The 21,728-nt window shown below is 31.1% G+C and overlaps 1 protein-coding gene across 2 annotated transcripts in view; it reads left to right on the top strand.

The window, feature by feature from the left end:
* Rasa1 (RAS p21 protein activator 1) overlaps positions 1 to 21,728 on the top strand; it is a 107,218-nt gene that overhangs the window by 79,645 nt on the left and 5,845 nt on the right. For both annotated transcript variants that reach the window (XM_076857052.2, XM_076857051.2), the window contains exons 12-24: positions 3,053 to 3,140; positions 5,469 to 5,546; positions 7,051 to 7,208; positions 7,707 to 7,783; positions 8,861 to 9,033; positions 9,585 to 9,744; positions 10,774 to 10,916; positions 12,574 to 12,689; positions 13,532 to 13,618; positions 15,710 to 15,777; positions 17,476 to 17,564; positions 18,749 to 18,826; positions 20,992 to 21,126. In XM_076857052.2, the coding sequence (XP_076713167.1) occupies positions 3,053 to 3,140; positions 5,469 to 5,546; positions 7,051 to 7,208; positions 7,707 to 7,783; positions 8,861 to 9,033; positions 9,585 to 9,744; positions 10,774 to 10,916; positions 12,574 to 12,689; positions 13,532 to 13,618; positions 15,710 to 15,777; positions 17,476 to 17,564; positions 18,749 to 18,826; positions 20,992 to 21,126 (1,450 nt within the window). The remainder of the gene's footprint in view (positions 1 to 3,052; positions 3,141 to 5,468; positions 5,547 to 7,050; positions 7,209 to 7,706; positions 7,784 to 8,860; positions 9,034 to 9,584; positions 9,745 to 10,773; positions 10,917 to 12,573; positions 12,690 to 13,531; positions 13,619 to 15,709; positions 15,778 to 17,475; positions 17,565 to 18,748; positions 18,827 to 20,991; positions 21,127 to 21,728) is intronic.

Below are 21,728 nucleotides of genomic sequence, written 5' to 3'. Positions count from 1 at the left end.
CATTTCTCACACCGCATATAAATAAATGAATAAAATAAAGGTCCATCAACAACTAAAAACAAACAAACAAACAAAAATGCTACTAGACAACATCACTTACCCACAGAAGAAGACTATTAAAGGGAGAAAGAAAGTCAATATGCTTATACCAATTTCAATATCACACAGTGAATACATGTATTGAGACAGTCACATGGTATTCCATAAAAATGTGCCGCAGTCTCTGGCATGTTGTTAATACTACTAAAATTTTATCAGTCTTTCCAAGTATAAAGTACTGTGTAAAGACAAACTTTTCCTGTATGCTGAAAAAAGACACATAAGTTGGTTAGGGCCTTCCTAAATTGCTGAGGCTGGCTTTGAACTTGTGACTCTCTTGCCTCAGACTCCCAGGCCGCTGGGATTGCAGGTGTGCACCAACATGCCTGGCCAAAAGGAATTCTTGATATTTGATGGCTCCCAGCAAAATGTACAATTTTTGTGTCAATTAGAAAAAATACCATATGGAATCTTGGCCTTTACATGTGGTTGGTTGGCTTCTTTTCTTTAGTTTTGCTCTGCCTTTCTTTATTATGTTGCATTTTCTTCAAAACCAATTTCCTACAGTATAAGTAAACATTCATTTCCTTAATTGTTGAAAATACTGGGAATACAGGCACCTCAGAACCATTCTTAGGATTGCAGATGAATGAGATTTCCCTGATGAATGAGGCTTTTTGGTGGAATTGATCTATGAATAATAAGGCTGCTATATTTACTATATATGTGTAGGTAAAGTAGATGTTGGGGATCCAGCAACAGTATTCAACATCAACTAATTCAGTTTATCAATAACTGTATTAGTGCTAAGTAAGAATGAGATGTTAGGAGGCAACTGTACTGAGATAAGTAGTCTGTCTCTTCTAAGTCTGGGGGATTAGTTCTACCACCGTGATTAGTGCTACCACCATTAGCATCCACAGATGCTCAAGTCCCTTATATAAAATGGCAAAGAGGGACTGAGGATATTGCTTATTGGTATAGTACTTGGCTTAGCATGCATGATATTCTGCGTTTGATAACCAGCACTGCAAAAAATCTCATGAAACCCCCAAACAAAAAGGTATTGTATTTGCATAGAACCTACATAAATCCTACTATGCATTTGAAATTATTTCTAGGTTACGTGTAATTCCTAATACAATGTCAGTGATATATAAATAGTTGTAAAACTGTCATTTAAGGAGTAATGAGAAGGAAAAGTCTGTACTTATTCAGTACAGTTAGTACAGACGTATTTAGAAAAAGTAATTTTGGATCTGTGTTTGGTTGAATCTGTGGGTTTGGATCCCATGGATATGGAAGGCCAGCTATAATAGGAAGAAGGTGGCTCTTGAACTGAGATGGATATAAATTCTCTGGAATAGTTAAGCAGAGCTTCTCAACCAGTGTGCTATGGATCATTAAGGTACCTTTTGAGATACTGGTAATTTTACAATGTTATTATAATTAAAATAGTAAAAAAGTTTTTACATTTCAAATTAACAATTTAAATTATATGGCTCCCTCTATAATCTATTAAATCATTATTTTTTTCATTATTTCCTGAAAAGAATATAATTTAGATATTTTTTCATTGTTACTTTTACAATTTTTTTTCCCTTTCTTTTTGTACCAGAGATGAATCAGAGGTGCTTGAGCCTCTGAGTCACATCCCCAGCATTTTTTTTATTTTTTACTTTGAGACAGGGTCTTACTAAGTTGCTTAGGGCTTCCCTGAATTGCTGAGGCTGGCTTTGAACTTGAGATCCTCCTACCTTAGCCTCTTAAGCCGCTGGGATTACAGGCATGCACCACCAAGCCCAGCTACAATTGGCTTTAATATACAGATACTTTTGAAACCACTATAAAAGACAATTTGGTGATAATACTAAAAAAGTCATTAGTTTCACAGGATAAAATAGTAGCCTATTTAAAAGTAATTCAACCCACTTACTAGGCTACTTATAAGAAATATTCTAAACTTTGATTTCTAAACCCAGTAAATCTTTTTCTTCTCAACCTGAAATTTTATTTGTATTAGCATTTCTAAATAAGTCAGTGATGCCAAATGTATTATAATGGCACAATGCCACTAAATATCTCTTTCTTGTGGGAGGACAAAAGTTGAAATGTAAACTTCAAATGAAAAACAGTTTGTTTCCCCCACCCTACCCCTTCTTCTTTTCTCATAGATATATTCCTATGGTATCATGTTAAACTTGTGAAGCTTGTTATGAGATCATGCAATTAATAGCTAAAGCTGAAGCAATAATGCTTCACATGGAGCTGGAGAATTACTTGTTTTACCAGTCTTCATGGAAACTGCCAATTCTGTTTGTGGTCATCACTTTCAAATAGTAGTAGATACTACTTAGTATTTTCAGTAAAAAATTTTTAATTTTTGTGAATTGAAAATTAAGTTGTACATATGTATCTAGAGACTACATTTTCACTATGGACAGATAATTCTATAGATATTACAGAAATATTTAAAAGAAAATCATTGGCTGTTCAGAGAAATACTTATTAAGGATGAAGTATAGTGAGTGAATGTTTTGAAACAAATGTCTATGAAAATTCTATTTAAGTTTGTGACTGATGATGAGGCTTCATGTTAGGAGCATTCAAATATCAAGAATTCCTTTTGGCCAGGCATGTTGGTGCACACCTGCAATCCCAGCAGCCTGGGAGTCTGAGGCAAGAGAGTCACAAGTTCAAAGCCAGCCTCAGCAATTTAGGAAGGCCCTAGCCAACTTATGTGTCTTTTTTCAGCATACAGGAAAAGTTTGTCTTTACACAGTACTTTATACTTGGAAGGACTGATAAAATTTTAGTAGTATTAACAACATTTTCTAAAATACATGCAGGTGACATTTTCTTTTTAGACATGTTCTAGTAACTATGGGGTATTGTTTCTCTAAATTAGGACAGTTTTATATGTATAAGATTATGTATTGATTTTTTAAAAAATGTTGATGTAAATATTTTAATACTTAGGTTTCTTAGTATACTTTTTGTTTGTATTTTAAAGGCCAAACTGTTTTCAGATAGTAGTTCAGCACTTCAGTGAAGAACATTACATCTTTTACTTTGCAGGAGAAACACCAGAACAAGCAGAGGTAAGATACTATTTCTTGAGCTGGGGTTGTGACTTCATAGTAGAGTACTTGCATAGCATGTGTGAGGCACTGGGCTCTATTCTCAGAACCACATATAAATAAATGAATAAAATAAAGATTCATCAACATCTAAAAAAATACTTTAAAACAGATCCTATTTCTTTCTGTTAGCTCATGTTTTCTTTTAAATTAGAATAGAAAACTCTTACCTTTAAGATGCAATAAAAGGATGTCTGAAATCTAATCTTTTTTTATTTTAAGAGAACTTTCACATGTAAAAAATTTTTTTGAAAGAAATGCAAAAACAAATGCAGTGAAGGGTTATTTTTAATTTAAAATTGAACTTTAAAAACTATAATGTCAAGTCTTTGAGTGTTTATATAAAATCTCTGCATTAAAGATTATAGATAGTCTCAATGAAATCCAAAGTTAAATCAGTTAGTTTTGTTAACTATTATTGTTTACATTGGTTAAACCCTTGTATGAATAAAAAGTTCAATCATCAAGAGGAAAAATATTTTAGGGATTTTCTTTCTACATATTCTCTTGGTCTAAGTATAATATCTACTTTAGCATTAGCTGTTGACCCATATGCAGTATCATTGTAACTTAAAAATTTTTAAGTAAGTCTTTGAAGAAATGTTTTCAAAAGTCTCCTTTTAAAAACATTTTCTTTAAATGTTAATATTTCTGGCATGCTTAGTTGTATTTTGTACAAATATGGATTTATTTCTGCTTTTACTTTATGGAAGGAACTTAAAGATGGCTAAGAGGCAACTAAAGTGGCTTCATTGGATTGGAAGTAGAACAGATTTGCTAACCATATATATAAGGCAAATGCTCTTCAAACTCTGGGAGACTGAAGCAGGAATTGCAAGTTCAAAGCCAGTCTCAACAACTGAGACCCTTTCTCAGAATCAAAAGGGCTGGATGTAAGGCTTAATGGTATAGAACCCCTGGGTTCTATCCCTAGTACTATAAAACATAACAAAACAAACTAATAATAATAATTTAAAAATCCTGTGGATCCTAGTATGGGCCCCTGACTTAAAAATTATGAAAATTCAGACTCAGAAAAAATATAATGGATTATGAGTCTTAGTTTATAGTTTGTCATATTTCAAATCATTGTAAAATAGTTCAAATACTTATTTTACTAATAATGCCATGTTTGTTTGTAGGTATATATTCCTAATTTTAAGATGAGAAAAGTAGAGCTCAAAACATTTTGGTAACTTAGATTTTTTTTTTTTAATGATAGAAATTGATTTAGGGATAGAAATTTAAATGCCAGTATCCTATCTTCTAGATATTATGTCATTTTCCTTCTTTCTGAATAAAGATGTGTCACATACCTTGATGACATTTCAGTTTTTTTTTCCAAGTCTCACTTAAAATGTTTTTATATGCTTTTTCCATAATCTACTTTCCATGTACCATAAAAAGTCCAAATGAGGGATTTTTCACTGGTTGAACCCAAGTCTTGAAATAAAAGTTCAGTCATGAAGAAGAAAAATATTTGTCAATTTGTTGGGGTTGCAGGGTGTCTGGTTATTCTTTTCTATTCCTGAAAGTTGTGATAATTGATTTGGATTGAATTTGCTCTCCTTTAATATTCTTTAAATACAGATGGTTTAGATTCATTGAAAGAGCGAACAAACTAGACAAAAATTAAAATAAAGCAGTATAGAGTCTTTCAGAAATTTGGAAGCTAAAATAAATATTTAGATTTTTTAATAAACCTAAATTGTTCTTTTTTTTCCAGAGTAGTAGATGTTTAACATTTAAAAATGTAGTTATAATTTAAATATCAGGCCAAAATGATTTCTAAAATCTCATCTAAAGGGCTGGAAATAACCTAACTCACTTACATGTTTCTACTTTTATATTGTGGTCTGAGGTAAAAATTAGAATGCTTTTCATATCAGTCATCACATTATCAGTTGGATTTGAAATTGGCCTTCTCTCTTCATAAAATGTCAATTTAAATTCTGCCTAGATAGCCTTAAATGTTAAAAGCTTAACTACAGACAGACATTTCTTCCAAGGTAGTACTTGTTGAGAAGAAACACTTTTGGTTAATTAATGGTCATTCATTGATATACTTAAAATTAATGTAGGGATTCTACATAAATTCAAGCAATTTTTTACATATATATACATATTTTTTTTCCTTACTCCATTGGGGCACAAATATAGTATAGTATAGTCTTAGACTAGAAATGGAAATCTAAAAAAAAAAAATTTAATTTGAAGAAAATAAATTGACAGTTGGAAACCAAGCAAATTAATGTGAATGTCTTTCAAATGGTATGTTATTTTTTGTAGGATTGGATGAAAGGTCTGCAGGCATTTTGCAATTTACGGAAAAGTAGTCCAGGAACATGTAATAAACGTCTTCGTCAGGTGAAACTTTATTTGATTTGTAATTGTCAAGTTTCATTATATTTCATTTATTGCTTTTTATCTTTTTATGTTTCTATCTTAATGTTTTTGCAACATTTCTGTAGAAAGATTAATCTTTTCAGGCATTTTAAAGCCTTACTACCATTTGCTTTAGTAGTAGAAACAATGTGTTATTTCTTTATGAAAGACAGTATTTCTGTATACCTGCCTCTGGTTCTTAGTCTGTTCTTCAAACCAAGAAAAGTAATGTATTCAGTTGGGATTTTTTTTTCCTTCAAAAAATTATTTTGACCTATCCCAAAAATGTAGAACTAAAAGTATTATTGAAAGGGTTATCTGACATAGAGTACTAACCTCAGTGACTTTTGGGCTTTTTACTATATAGTGATTGTTTTGAAACCTACTGCATAGCTCTTAAGGAATCTGAAACATTAACAAGGCCCGTACTTTGATTTTTGGAAAGTTAACCTAGGAGTTCTCTTTTTATATGTATGTAAGAACAACTTTATATTCTTCAGCTTTTAGGGTTTTTTTTCTTCATAGGAATCCCTAGATTATTGGGGGAAAAAACTGTTAAATTCTTGGGATTTTGAGAAAGGCTTAATATAATACATATTTATTGACCAAAGAATTTCCAAAACGCTTGTCAAATTTAATATACTATTCTATTGGAAATGGATAAAGTAACCAGACCCTGTAATTCAGAGTCTGGCCCTTCTTGCAAGGACATTTAATTATATACATAATCGCCATATGTCATTAAAACAAAAATTTTAAATGTTATAGAAAATAGCAGCAAATTGTATGTTGTATGAAACTTATAATTGTAGCTATAACCATGGCTAACATTTGTGAGCCTTTTTTGTGTATCAGATACTCTGTTATGTGCTCTATATATACTGTTTCTAGTCCTTATGACCTTCAGTGCAGTCTTTATACATTTTATACATGAGAGAAAGGCAAGGCTCAAACAGACTGACTTTTCCAAGTTCACACATGTAGATGATTAGAGAAAAAGATGACTTGATACTGGAGGCAGAAGGTCTTGAATTTTGGACCAACACTGATAAGCAACTAAGCTTCCTTGGATTTGTATCCTTTTCTGTAAAATCACAAGGCAGACACAGTGTTTGAAAAACATTTTTTAGCTAATGAATTCTCTTTTGTAGTGATCAAATCTTTCAGGTTAGTATTATACATCATTCAAGATTTTGATTCAGGGTAGTGACAGGTGTCTACTTTTTCTATATGGTAGAAAGGTGTATTTCATTACTTTGCAAGAAAATAATAGAAATAACTTACAAAATTTGCATTTTTATTTGAGATAAGTTTTAAGTGAGAAGGATTATTTTAAATGCTTAAATGTTGCATTCTGTAGTATGTCACATGAAAGAAGACAAGCAGAAAAACAAGTCACTATTTTTTATTATTTCATAATAATTGTTTTAGAAACCTAATGTATAATTCTTTCAACCTGGGGTAATCATTTTTGTGTTTTCTTCAGGTCAGCAGCCTTGTTTTACATATTGAAGAAGCCCATAAACTACCAGTAAAACATTTTACTAATCCATATTGTAATATCTACCTGAATAGCGTCCAAGTAGCAAAAACTCATGCAAGGGAAGGGCAAAACCCAGTGTGGTCTGAGGAGTTTGTCTTTGAGTAAGTTTTATTTTATCATTACATTAAATCACTTAAAAAAAAAAAAAAAAAAAAACTATGTTGCATTTTCTTTCCTTTTTTGGAGGTGAGTCTCTGTAATCTATACTGTCAGAACAAGGAATCAAGTCTAGATGTTTTAATATAACTCTTTTGTGTTGCATTTGTTCACCTTTATTAGTAAAGTGCTATGACCTTGGCTTTTTCACCTAATTATTAATATAAATTAGCATTATTGATAAGTCCAAAAACATATAAAATGATTACTAGGGTTTCTATGACCTATTTGAATGAATTATTGGTAGTTTAGGACATTAAAAATGGTAGAAAAGTGTGCTTATAGGCACTCCTGTATACCAAATAATAAAATATGTTGTGAAATCTAGTTTTTAGTGTAGCACACTTGTTTTTAACAGAAATTGAGGATTTATTTAGCATTAATACTGAAGAAATCAAGTAGTTAGAACATATTGTTAATTCTTTTTCTCTTTGCTTCTATAGTGATCTTCCTCCTGACATCAATAGATTTGAAATCACGCTTAGTAATAAAACAAAGAAAAGCAAAGATCCTGATATCTGTAAGTTGATATAGAAACTTTCTAAAGTACAAATAGCATCCTTTATTTATTTTTAGAATCACAATGACATACCTTAAAATGGAAATTAAAAACAAATGAAAGTACTGTAATTCGAGACAGTTTCTTACTGTAATCTAAAGTTTAGATTATTGAGAGGGTGTATCTAAGAAAAAGAAAAAAATAGCTAAATTGTACATATTGTAAACTTAAGCCCTTAAGACTAAAACAGACATCTTTCTCCAGCAAATAAAGAATAAATGGTAACAGTGGTAATTTTTCTGTGGGACTTCCCCTCTCCCTTCTTCCTTTCTACTTTTTCCTACTTTCCTGTACTTAGCATATCTAAGTAAAAAAAGTGCTCTATTAAAAAAGGATTCTTTGAACTAGAGTATGTTATTTGTTCACTCTAATCTCCAAATGCTCCTAGTTCTTGTTCTCAGCAGCAGCACACTTCTTCTCAGACTATTGCTAGAACAGATGTCAGTGGGATTTAGCATTCACATCAGGGTGAATTAGGTTAATACCATCTTAAAACTCAAGCTTAGGGAAGGAAGTGATATGTATTAACTGATAGATCAAAGCCTGAATTTATCTCTATAAAATGTTTATTCTGTAATTGCTATACTATTTAAACATAACATTTTTTAGTGGTTCCCCATTACTTTCATGTGCCTAGTAATCATAGAAAAGGAAAGCCATACGCGGCTATTTGGACTGTAATCTCTCTTTTTTCCCCTCTACTTTTTCACTTATCCTATTACAAATCAGCTCAAGGGTTACCTGTTTGGAATGAATTTTTAATTTTCCTAGGCTGAATTAGATACTGTTTCTTTAAAAAGCATTAACCACTATTACAGCACTTATCACACTATACCATAATCGATTTTTTGCAAGACCCTGTCTTAATCATCTCTATATGCCATGCCCATCCATCACAACCTAGCATACAGTAGGCATTAAGTAAATGAAGTAAGCTAATAAGTACTGAATTTGTGGTAGAAAACCCTTTTAATAAAAAGCATGTAACACTGTGGAGAACACTGAAAAATTAATGAAGCCATTGTTCTCCTTTCAAAGTATTTATGCGCTGCCAGTTAAGCCGGTTACAGAAAGGACATGCCACAGATGAATGGTTTCTGCTCAGCTCCCACATACCACTAAAAGGTATTGAACCAGGATCTCTGCGTGTTCGAGCACGATATTCTATGGAAAAAATCATGCCAGAAGAAGAGTACAGTGAATTTAAAGAGGTACTGTGTTATTCGCCAGTCTAATTATTTTTAATGACATTCTTAATAGAAACATTTACCATTTAATAAAAGATCCATTAAGTTAAATATAGTAATTTCAAAGCTTAGTGGCATACTGATAACCAGAGCTTAAAAATCGTGTGGTATAATTTTGATCTTACAAGACTAGAAATATGGCCAGGCATGGTGGCTCATGCCTGTTATTCCAGTGACTTGGGCTGCTAAAGCCAGAGGACCACAAGTTCAAGTCCAGTCTCAGCAATTCAGTGAGCCCCTAAACAACTCAGTAAGAACCAGTCTCGAAATAAAAAATTCAAAGGGCTTGGGGATATAGCTCAGTGGCAAAAAGCCCCTGGGTTCAATCCCCAATACCAGAAAAAGAATTAAGAAATATGTAGGCATCAAACATATTGGTATTTTAAATAAATTTATTCAGGACCTACTTCTTTAAAAATAACATGAAAAACAACTATTTCCTGTTAGTCTCACCGAGAATATGTAATGCTTTGAATTTTGAATTTTCAACCATCTTTTTTAAAATGCCATTTTAGCTTATACTGCAAAAAGAACTTCATGTAGTCTATGCTTTATCACATGTATGTGGACAAGACCGAACACTACTGGCTAGCATCCTACTAAGGATTTTCCTTCATGAAAAGCTTGAATCATTGTTGTTATGTACACTAAATGACAGAGAAATAAGCATGGAAGGTGAGTATGTATGTGTAAAAATGGGCTAATAATTAGATTTATATGTTTATTATATAAATATGTAAATATCTGGGCTCTGTCTTCAGATAATTAAATCATAGCAGAGAAAAGTTATTCTGGTTTTTCTTCATTTAAAAATTGCAATTGAAATGTCAGTATTCCTCCTTACATTGGTTAATATGGGAGGCTAATATTTCTAATATGTTCCTGATGTAACAGGTATGTTTTACAAGCTCTAAGAAAGTGATTTCTGAGTCTAGATCAATGGCCCAATGAGCTTCTCTATTAAGAACACTTTAGTATACTTACTATATTGTCTTTTTACTTACTAATGGACATTTGATGTCAGTTAAATTTTATTTCTTGCTTAGTAGTTCCCAGGCCATGGGACACACAGTCCTTTTAATCACTTTACTGATAATGACAGAATAATCCATTTCCTTCCAGTACTTTGATTTAGTAACAGTATTTGCTTCTAAGTTCCCTAAAAACATTGCAAAGCCTAGAACTATTTCCTTTTAATCATAAAAATTGTAAAAATACATAGATTTGTCAAGGAGTAGATAAAATAGTGGTATATATTTTACAGTGAAATTCTTTTCCAGTAATATTTATTAAAATGTTTCAGTAACTAATAATTTATACTCAGGTTTTATGTTATTATTTGGAAATGGACTTTTCAAAGCATGAAATGAGATAGCAAAGCAGGCATTTTTTGGTTTCAGTCTTATCACTAACTAGCTAACTGATCTGAGACAAGTGATATAACGATTCTGAGTTTTCCTTTTTTTCATATGAAAATGATGGTGTTAATTCATTCTTCTTATTTTCTAATTTTGATTTACTACACATGAAAGTCTTTTACAAGAGTTAAGTTGTTAGAATTATGTCATTATAATTGATACTTCAGTGCTGCTTAGTGAGTGCACTTAAAAGTTATAACTGTTGCAGAAAAATAATTTAATTTCTAATTTGGTCACCTTAGTAGAGTCCTCTACAAATCATCTTTTAATATAAATGTTTGTGTAGATGAAGCCACTACTCTATTTAGAGCCACGACACTTGCAAGCACCTTGATGGAGCAATATATGAAAGCCACTGCTACACAATTTGTTCATCATGCTTTGAAAGACTCCATCTTAAAGATAATGGAAAGCAAACAGTCTTGTGAGGTAAGAATTTAATGCTTTAAGTATTTCAGCAAATAACATATTAATTAGTAATTATTATAACAAATTGCATTTTAAGAAAAATACATTTTCTAAAACTATCCATCAAAGCAGTTATACCTTCTGTAATACATTTATAAAAAGTATTTGGACATGTATGTAATACATTTATAAAAATGTGAAAAAGACTTTTTTTTTTTTTTAAAGGAGGTACTTCAGGAGTAGGGGTTTAGCATGTAGCTCAGTCATAAAATACTTGTTAGAATGTGCATGGTACTGAGTTTAATCTCCAGCATCACACATGTGCTTTACTTTGGAATTAGAAACTATTAAATTGTACCAGAAATTCATGATTTTCATTTTGATTTTCTCCTACTATACTAATGAACAAGAATGCGCTACTTTCATGTGCATCACATAAATTTGAATGTTTTAGGGACTTTTATTGAACAGATTGAGTATCTCTTATCCAAAATGCTGGGACCAGAAGTATTTCAGATTTGGGATTCCCCCTCGCCTCCGATTTTAGACATTTCCATGTACACAAAACTAATTTATATACTTTATACACACAGAGGGTAATTTTATAAGATATTTTTAGTGTGCTTGTGCTTTAATTAAGATACACCATATGAAGTCAAGTATAGAATTTTTCACTTGTGGCAACATGTTAACACTCAAAAGTTTTGTAACTAGGTACATTTCAGATTTTGGATTTTCCAATTAGGGATGCTTAACCTGTAAAACTACATAACACTTCACAACACAGATTTTTCCTTGGAAGGTCTTTTGGGGAAAGGTGATTATAAGAAAAGCAAATAAAATCATGTTTTTAGTATGATTAAAGCTTTTTATATATAAGATGATGAGTAGAAACTCACATGGCTATTATTTTCATGGTGGAGCAGTTAAAAAGAAAGATACTGATTATACCTTTTTTAATAATAAGTAATTTCTTTTAATGTTGGAACTGTCAAAATGTTAATTCTGGGGCTGGTGTTGTGGCTCAGTGGTAGAACGCTTGCCTAGCATGTGTGAGGCACTGGATTCAATCCTCAGTACTGCATATAAATACAAATAAAGATTCATTGACAAAAATAATTTAAAATTATGTTAATTCTGCACTAAGTTGTCAGTTCTTATTTAGTAAAGGGAAGAGGCGAGTGATCTGGCGTTGAAAATCTGGGATAATGCCATAGTTGATCTAACCATGAAAGATGATGCAGAAATGCAGCAAGTCTGTAGAGAATCCCTGAACTCCTAATAGAAGGAATTCATACTTTCTTAAACCCACTCCATTGACACCAGTCCAGAACTTAATTTTAAGATTTCAGTTTTCAGAAAGGATTATGATTCTGCCTAAGGCATTGGTATTTTCATTAGCCATTATATAAGTCCCACCTCATTCAGAAAAGCCTTTTTATTTAATCATTTTTCTTCAGATAAATAAAATAAATAAAATTCATTAATCACTGCTTGGTTTTCAGTTGAATAGTTGGGAATGAATGGTAGAACAGCTACTTAAAATTCCCATTTATGCAAAGTAAAAAAGGAAAGATGGATACAATAGAAAAATTGAGAATCTTGAAAACTGTTTGTTTACCTTGATTTATTTGTATTTATCATTGCCAAAATGGGTTTATATTTATCTGTTCCTTAGTTAAGTCCATCCAAATTAGAAAAAAATGAAGATGTGAACACTAATTTAGCACACCTATTGAACATACTTTCAGAACTTGTAGAGAAAATATTCATGGCTTCAGAAATACTTCCACCGTAAGTAGTAAAATCTTCATTTGACAAGAATTGTCTACTTGTGTTTTGAAAAAATTGTTTTTCTAAAATATATGTAAGCTGTCTATTCCTGATATTATTATACTCTGAAAAAGTTAAAGTTTTAAATCTTTACAAGGTGAACTGTACTTAAGGAAAAAGAGTGAAAGTATCCAGAGAAAAATCTTCTTAAACAAAGAGATTTGGAAAACAAACCATGCATTTATATAGGTCGCTTATCTAGTATCTTGTGAAGTTAATAAAGGGGGCCTGTCACCTCAGATTTAAGAAGATATGAAAGACATGTTGTCTATTTAGTCTGTTTGAATTTCTTGTTCAAAATGTATACCAGAGGGTTAGGAATGTGGCTCTGGACTAGTGTGCTCACCTAGCACGCACAAGGCCCTGGGTTCTTTCCCCAGCACTGCAATAAAAAAGAAAGAAAAAAATTTAAAAATGTATTCCAGATGTCAGTATCATTCTATATCTGCTTAAGGGCTTCCAGTGTTAGTGAATGTTCTTATTCAAGTAGATGTAATTAACAAATCAAAGTGTTTTTCCACAGAACTTATACCACAATAGTTATCTATCCTCATTCCAATATTTGTTCCATACTTTCATTAAAGACAGGCAGTCTAAATTGGATCATGATAAACTCACTGGATTATGTTTTCCTTACCTCTTGCTAAATGTGTTTCTTATTACTTTTCCCAAAATACTTTTTTGAGGAGAAAGGCCAGTTGAATTAAAATGTGGTGTATTTGGGTAAAACTTTTGGCTGCCGTGAAATCAGTATTTTTTACTTTTTTTTTTTCTGTATTGAGATGATTGTGTTATTTTGGCAGGACACTGAGATATATTTATGGGTGTTTACAGAAATCTGTTCAACACAAATGGCCTACAAATACCACCATGAGAACAAGAGTTGTTAGGTAAGGTTCGTTAATTCATTTGTTACAACATTCTATATAGCACACACTGATTTTTGTGTGTGTGTGTACGTACACATTTTTATTTATGTATTCCACATATACACATATAGAAAAAGAGAGAGACATTTGGTGCTAAGACAGAAGAGCAATAATTGAACCATTTATATACTGATTAATTGATTTGTAACACAGTTTTTTACTTAGGGCTGATCTTTAGCCAAAGCCTCCAGTTCCAAAGCTTGTTTCAGTTTGCTCATTGAACAATAATTAGGTAAAACTGCTTTGGTAATTCTTTGGAATTTGGGAGCTTATATGTGGGAACTTCATTATTATCATTCTAACTTACAAGTTACATTATTCACCTAAGGATATATGGAACATTAGTAACCAAGACAGAACTAAAGCAAATTCAACCTGATATCTTTAACATTGTTGCAAGCTTTTGTTAGTAAGCACAACCCTACCAATACAACACCATTGGAAGTTTAATGCAAATGCATCAGAAAATGAAGCAGTTTTCTAATAATTTATTATGTAAAATATATACTGTCAGTTATGTCAGATCTCAAAAAAATAGGTAATTACTAAAAGACACCAATATATGATATTTAGAAATTAGTTTTGAAATGTATATTAGTCCTCCCTCCAATCTAAATTTTTTCAAGTGTTTCTACTTCTCGCACACATGAAATTTTTCTTGGATAGGTAGGGGTATAGCTCAGTACCACTTTCCTAACATGTGCAAAGCCCTTTTTTAGATCCCGTACCACTATTATGCAAAGAGAAGAGGAAAAAAAAAAAAAAAAAAAAAAAACACCACCTCAAAATAACTCTCGATTGGTTATATTTAAAAATTATAAATTCTCTACTTATTGGTTATAGTGGTGACAGAGGAAAGGAAAAAGATTACAAAAAATATTTCAATAGTTATGTTTATCATGAAAATTAACTGTTAAGCACAGTAGAAAATTCTCCTATAATATTGATATAGTATGACAAGGTGTTTTAGGGGCCAACCTTTTAAATATGTGTAGGTACTTACATATTCCTTTCAAATTTAAAATAATCTCTAAAAACTAACAAAGTAGATTTGTCCACTTTTGCATTCTTACATGGAGCCAGGTTAAGTTTTAGGTTTACAAAGCCCACTAGAGTAAAATCCAGATTTAAAGATTTAATTATAGTTATATAATTGCTACAAATGCTGTTTGAGAAATAGCATTTATTTTCTAACAGTCCAAAATTTCTATATTGTTAACATATAACAAATAACAAAGACTGTGCCAGTAGTCTCTAGATGGACTTTTTATAAACTATTTAGGGAATAATGCTTGTCTTTTAGTAGGTCAAGTATTAGTATGGATTCCTCCTAAAAGAAAATAATATACTGGACAATATATATAGTCTTGGTACAGGTGACTAAAGGAGGTACAGTAGGAATATATCTGTATATCTATATAATACGTTAGTTAATTGTTCCCTGAGTAAAATCAGCAGATAAAATCTTATCATTATGCCATATGCTTTCTACTAATTTTTGCTATTTTATGAACTTTATAAGTTTTTATAAACTTTAGAATTTATAAAGTATTTTTCTTTTTTAAGAGCTTTTCATCATTCTATTTACTGTAGTAAACACTTTCATTTACCAATAAGAAGTCCCTTTGGATTTCTATTTTTATGACTCATCAACAAAATTGATAACAAGAAGTTGATTTATAACAGACTTTACTGGGATGTTTTATTTATAAAAAAGAATCAAGAGTAATAGGAATACAGAACTGTACATCTATGAAGAGTTTATTTGTACTACTATAGCATCTCAGAAATTCTTAGATAAGATAGTAAATGCTGTATGAAATTTAATGTCTTCCCAAAATTAATCTAAACCCCAATTTGGAGAAAATGGGTAATATATATTGAAGAAGTAGATCTACATGTTCTCAAAATGCAATGCTTTGATTTACTTTTTTCTTAAATTTTCTATCTTTGGGCTGCCCTGCGTTAATTCAGAGTAAAGGTTGTGGTTCTATGAGTATTAATAATTGTTTATATTTATTTTCTAAAAAAGAAAATTTCCCTCCCATTCAGTGGTTTTGTTTTTCTTCGGCTTATCTGTCCTGCCATCCTGAATCCACGGATGTTTAATATCATCTCAGGTAATTAGCTTTTGATGAATTTTGAAATGAAAATAAAATTAGCAAACATTTCATATTAATTTTTAAGAAAACTCTTAAATCTGATTTTGGAAAAATTATCAAATTCTAAGCACCCTTCCCTTTCATTCTTCACTTCTTTACCTTTTCTATTTGGCTTCCTAGCTTTTCTCTCATCTACTATTTTAAGGCTGAGATGGCAGAATTATACACATTTCACTTTCTTTCCATCCCTACTTGTGTCTTAAAGACATTTTACAGACTATAATTGGGCCTTTGCAAGTTGGGAAATTTTGCATGCTTAATCCATGCTTAATTGATGTACACTGGAGTTTCTTTTTAAGATCTAATTAAAGTTCTACCTCAAGTCATAGTACCGCTCTTTGTTTATGTTAGAGCTGGTTCCTCCCATGAAAATTTGTTACCAGTTATATGATGTTAATCAACCTTTTTAACCACCAATAAAACGTGACTCAGTTTTTCTTATTTACCTACATGTTCATTATAGAATGACTTTTGGATATACTTGTAGGCTTCTTTCAAAGAAAGAATAACTGTGATACTTACAATTTCAAATGTAATAATGAGCCATTATTAATAGAAGACATCAGATCTGTCTTTATCCTAATAATTTAAAAATTTTTAGAAAATTTTTTGCAGTTTTTGGGATTGAATCTGATTGCAGTACTTTACCACTTAGCTACATCCTCAGCTTTTTTCATTTTTAGAGACTGGGTTTCACAAAATTGCTCAGGCTGGCCACAAACTTATAGTATTCTTGCCTCAGCCTCTGGGATTACATGCATGCACCATTGCACCTGACTATCCTAATAATTTGAAGCTCAAAACTAAAATATTTTGGAATATCTTGATTTTTACTTTTAGAGCCACCACATCCCAGTAGTTATTTTTTATTGCTATTAAAATGAGTAAATCTATGAGTCTGTTAAGACTCAGGAGTTTAGAATTCTTTTGGAAACATTTATCTTAATGTTGGCCTCTTATCTGCTACTCAACAATATTTATAGCTCAGCTGCTTTAAGAGTATGATCCAAAAAAATCAAGCAGTCAGGGAGACTGCCTATAGGATATTGCAGGTAAATGATTATATTATAATTTTAATATTTCTATTTATAATATTTACAACATATATATTTATATATTTAATAGCTAAAAATTTTATTTACATTCAACCATGTTCTATAGAGAAGTGTTTCCTAACTGATCTTTAAAATAATTTCTGAAGTTTATTAATAAATAAAGCAGAGGTCCCAGAATACCTTTGTTCTTGTTTTTTAAAGTGAATTATCTATAGATAAATTGGAAATAAAGTTGGGAGCCAGAAATTGCTTAAATTCCAAATTGTTTAGTGGTTTGAAATTAACTTTGTGAATTGTTCTGAAAGATATGTGGACTTTGAGAATTGTTGTGAAAGATATGTGGAATGACAGTCTTTAGGAATAAAAATCTTTTTGAGGTATTCTGAAATAGTTTCAACAAGTTTGGAATTTCTGAACTTCATAGTGCCCTTTTCACAAAACTAGAAGCACAGTAAGGTGTATTCCTTTTTTCCCCTTTGAACTCAAGTTCTTTTTTTCAAGCATTATGAGTTCTTAATAGAAGAACGTTAGTATTTTAAGAGCAATGAAATACTAAAGTGCTAAATTTAGAATTGTTTACCTGTGCCCACTTCTCTTATAGATTCTCCATCTCCGATTGCTGCAAGAACACTGATATTAGTGGCTAAATCTGTGCAGAATTTAGCAAATCTTGTGGAATTTGGAGCTAAGGTAAAAACAATTTGTTTAAAATGTCATTGTGAAGGAAACTTTGACATGATAAAGTCATAAATATAGCTCACATAAATTTCCAGTAGCAGATATTTCGTATTAAGTAGTAGATACCTATATGTTAAAAATAATAATTTTCACCAGTATAGAAAACAAATTTCTCAGGATTCCCCTGCTTTTAAATATAAAAATCATGGAACAAAGTTATTAGTAAAGTCATATGTCACAATAAATAAATTAAAATTCAGGTGAGTTTCAGAAACACACATGATTATACTAAATAACTATTAATATTCTGGTTGGGATCATATTGACAACTGCTTTTGCACTTAATATGTGACAGACTTCTTTCCATACCTGGAACTAAATCACTTTTGGATATTTACATGGCTATTTATCACTGTTATTGCTATAACAAGTATCCTTTTATGCACTTCCTTTCAAGCTTCTCCTTTATTTCCTAAACTTTGAAGTAGGATTACAAATTGAAATAAACACATTATAGTTTTTGCTATGTAATATTGCCCTAAGATTTTTTTGCTCCCCCATAGCCTTGTCGAAACTCAGTAGATATTTTCATTTTTTCCCATTTAATAGGCATAATGTTGCTTTGTGTCTCATTTCATTACTTTTAGACTTTCATGTTTACACCTTTGGAATTGCCTGTTGAGGTGTTATTGAATTTCTTGTTCATTTTAAGATGTATTAATATTAATCGTTTTATGTTTAGAATATTTTAAAGTATTATTGGATTTTAGTTTGATAAGTTCAAAAGCTAAACCATGTTTTATAAACACCTTATCTGAATTCTGAGACAGGTTATAAATTATATATTTTAATATTGTGGAATGTTACACTGTATTTTATAAATTCCTTATAATCTCTGCTGGTTCTAACATCTAGATGGCTTTTTAGTAATTACTTTTGAATGTACATATAAGTAATTTGAATCTACCAGACTAATATTATGATCTGTGTTTTGGTCCAGAACTTATCATTCTTTCATTAAAAATGCCGTAGCTCCCTTAGCATAACAGTTTATAAGAAATATGGTGTCATGTGATTAAGTCCTATAAACTGCTATTTATAGACATTAGATTTCTAAGAATTCCTGCTACATGTGTAGTTTTTCAAGCAGTTGTTTCTGATGGATATGGTAAGCTTTTAATTTTAATTCTTTTTAGGAGCCTTATATGGAAGGTGTCAATCCATTCATCAAAAGCAACAAACATCGTATGATCATGTTTTTAGACGAACTTGGGGTACGTATATAATTTTTAAGTACTTTGAGACCTGTACTTAAAAATCTTTAGGAAGATTTGTATCCAGAACTGAAATACAGATTTTAGTTTTGTTTGAGTCATAAAGACTCATGGTTTATGCTAAGCATACATTTTATGGCTTTTGACCTACCTGTGTAATGTATTAGTTTCTGTCTTGCTGTTCATTATCTTCTTGGCTATTCCCTATCAGTAATTGTGGTATTTATTATCTCCTTAGCTTTCACTTTACATCTTCTATAAGATTTGAAAAAAGTAAATAGACTAGAGACTGGGTGTTCTTGTGGCTTTTCTAGAAATAAAATATGGATTTGGTGTTTTGCTTCAGTGTTTCTACCTATGCCTCCTACAGGCCTTTATAAATAATAAAGCTCAATTATAAAATTAAAATGAGAATATATTTATAATTTCTAAGATCCTGCATTTCTTAGTAAGATTAAATTTTATGGATTATGTAGAATTTTTTTTTCACATTGAATCAGTTTTAAAGTCCGTATGTTAGTATTTTCAGGTGTGAACTGAGCCAAATGTATGATGTTAGGGAATGCTAGTCTGAGGTACCCATGTTTTACCTTACTTAATACATTCAGATTCTGTTAAAATTTTAAGTAGCAATCATAGCACTGAGACAAACAAATTAGAATTGTCTGTGGGCTCCTAGTTTACAAGTCAGGTATAAAAACTAGTGAGAAAGAATTTTAGAGCAAATATCTATATTTATAAGGAGATTGAGAAATAGAAGGGTGAATGTTAAATGTCCATTATGTTTCTATTTGTGAACTCCTGAGCAAATTTGGAGATAGAACAACCCAGAAAAATACAGTTGGTTAGTGATTAGAGAAAGAGATTTGTTTGTTTTTGTTTTTAATGAGCTGTTTGGGAAATGCATGCCCAACTTTAAGGCTGGATAACTTATTTTAAGCTATATTTCTAGGTTTTTAGATTCGTGGTTTGAATTCCATTTATTTTCCATAATCACAAATATCTGTAGTCCAGCTTTACTATCATTCTCTAGTTACGCTGTGTAATCTGGCAATATTCTGATATCCCTTCAGTCTCCTCATACTCTTCTATTCCTTCACTACTTGCATAATTCAAATTAATTTGCATAGTGCGAATTCCTAAAACGTCTCTCTATTCTATTCTGCTTCCTTGGTTTCCCCCTGCATATCTATGATACATAACTGTTGCTATGACTGGTTTAATTTTTTTCCCTTTTCACTAAGCAATACATGTCTTTAATCCTTTAGTCACTGAATGAATAAGAATAACAGTCAATAAGAATGAATGTATTGTTCTGATCTTGTTTCTATACCACAAAAAATGTTTTCCAATTTTTAGGAATGTATAGAAAACATTATCATTAAAGAGGCGAATGAATTTATATAAAGTTATTGGTAATCCAAACCCATGTTAAATTTTATTTCAAAGTTTGAAGTAATTCTAGCATTTAGTGCTAGTCAAAAAGTTCTATAAGTTTACCATAATGACCAAGTTACTTAATGAACCTTACTTAAAGATAGTATAATTAGTAATTTTTTTGAGCATATTAGCCAGTTACAAAACAGACAAGATTTTTTTATTGTACTGTAATTTAGTTCCTACCTATATGTTGATCACTTTGGACAAACTACAGTAGTTTCATAAAATGCATTTAATCTAGATTAGTAGCTAATCCCTATACTCTTTATCTAGCATATGTTCTAGATGCTAACTTATAGGAAATACATTGTTTTAGATTCACAGTGTTGTGCCATATTCTGCCATGCTGTGGAAGAAAATGGATCCTGGCTTTCGTGTGAATACAGAAGTTAGACAATCCACATTTTTTTCTTTAAATACATATATTTTTTAGTTTAGTTGGACACAATACCTTTATTTTTATGTGGTGCTGAAGATTGAGGGCATTGCACATGCTAGGCGAGTGCTCTACTGCTGAGCCACATCTCCAGCCCGACAATCCACATTTTTATCAGAACTTTCAACGCTGAATATTTCAATAAGAACCCTTACAATTTTAAAAATTCTGACATTTAAATATGAAGTTATTATGTTGAAAATTCTGTTTACTATATCCAGTTAAGAACATTTCAGAAGAGATTATAAAGATTTGTATTTCTAAATGCAGTTTTATGATTCCTTTAAAGAATGTACCTGAACTTCCGGACACTACAGAGCATTCTAGAACTGACCTGTCACGTGATTTAGCAGCACTGCATGAGATTTGTGTCGCTCATTCAGATGAACTGAGAACACTCAGTAATGAGCGAGGTGCACAGCAGGTAGGTTTTTGCCAGCTACCATTAACAATGAGGTTTTATTAACACTTCAGCAAAAATATCAGCATAAGATTCTGGGATGCAGTAAATAACTAAATTCTGATCAACATTTTAATAGTTATTAAATTTTTAAGAATCAACCAAAAAGATCTCAGCAAATAATAAAGGGCCCAGACTAAAATACTTTTGACACTGCCAAATAGCAGAGTTGCTCTAATCTGAATTTTTAACTCTACTAAAAAATGATGGTGTTCATACACTTTCGCATAATGGCATATGTGAAAATGGCAAGTGAGTTGATTAATAGTGTTATTTTTTTAAATTTTTATTTCCGTTACTCTCTCTCATACGGAGTACACAGCCAAAGTGATTCTCAAATTATGAAACATGAGAATTATTAGGGAAGTCTGAAATAATTACATATTTCAAATTCCATATCCAGAGATTTTGTTGTGGGCTTTTGAAACTACATTTCTAATAAGCTTTTACAGTGATTTAAATACAAGTGGATCATAGCTCACACTTTAAGAAATACTACCTGATATTATTAGACTCAACATATACATATTGGAATACTACTACTCAAATAAGTCCTTTAAAATTCT

Source organism: Callospermophilus lateralis, chromosome 5 (genome assembly GCF_048772815.1).
Source record: "Callospermophilus lateralis isolate mCalLat2 chromosome 5, mCalLat2.hap1, whole genome shotgun sequence".
Lineage (NCBI taxonomy): Eukaryota > Metazoa > Chordata > Mammalia > Rodentia > Sciuridae > Callospermophilus > Callospermophilus lateralis.
Note: the sequence above shows the minus strand (reverse complement) of the source record. Positions and strands in the feature narration are given on the sequence as shown.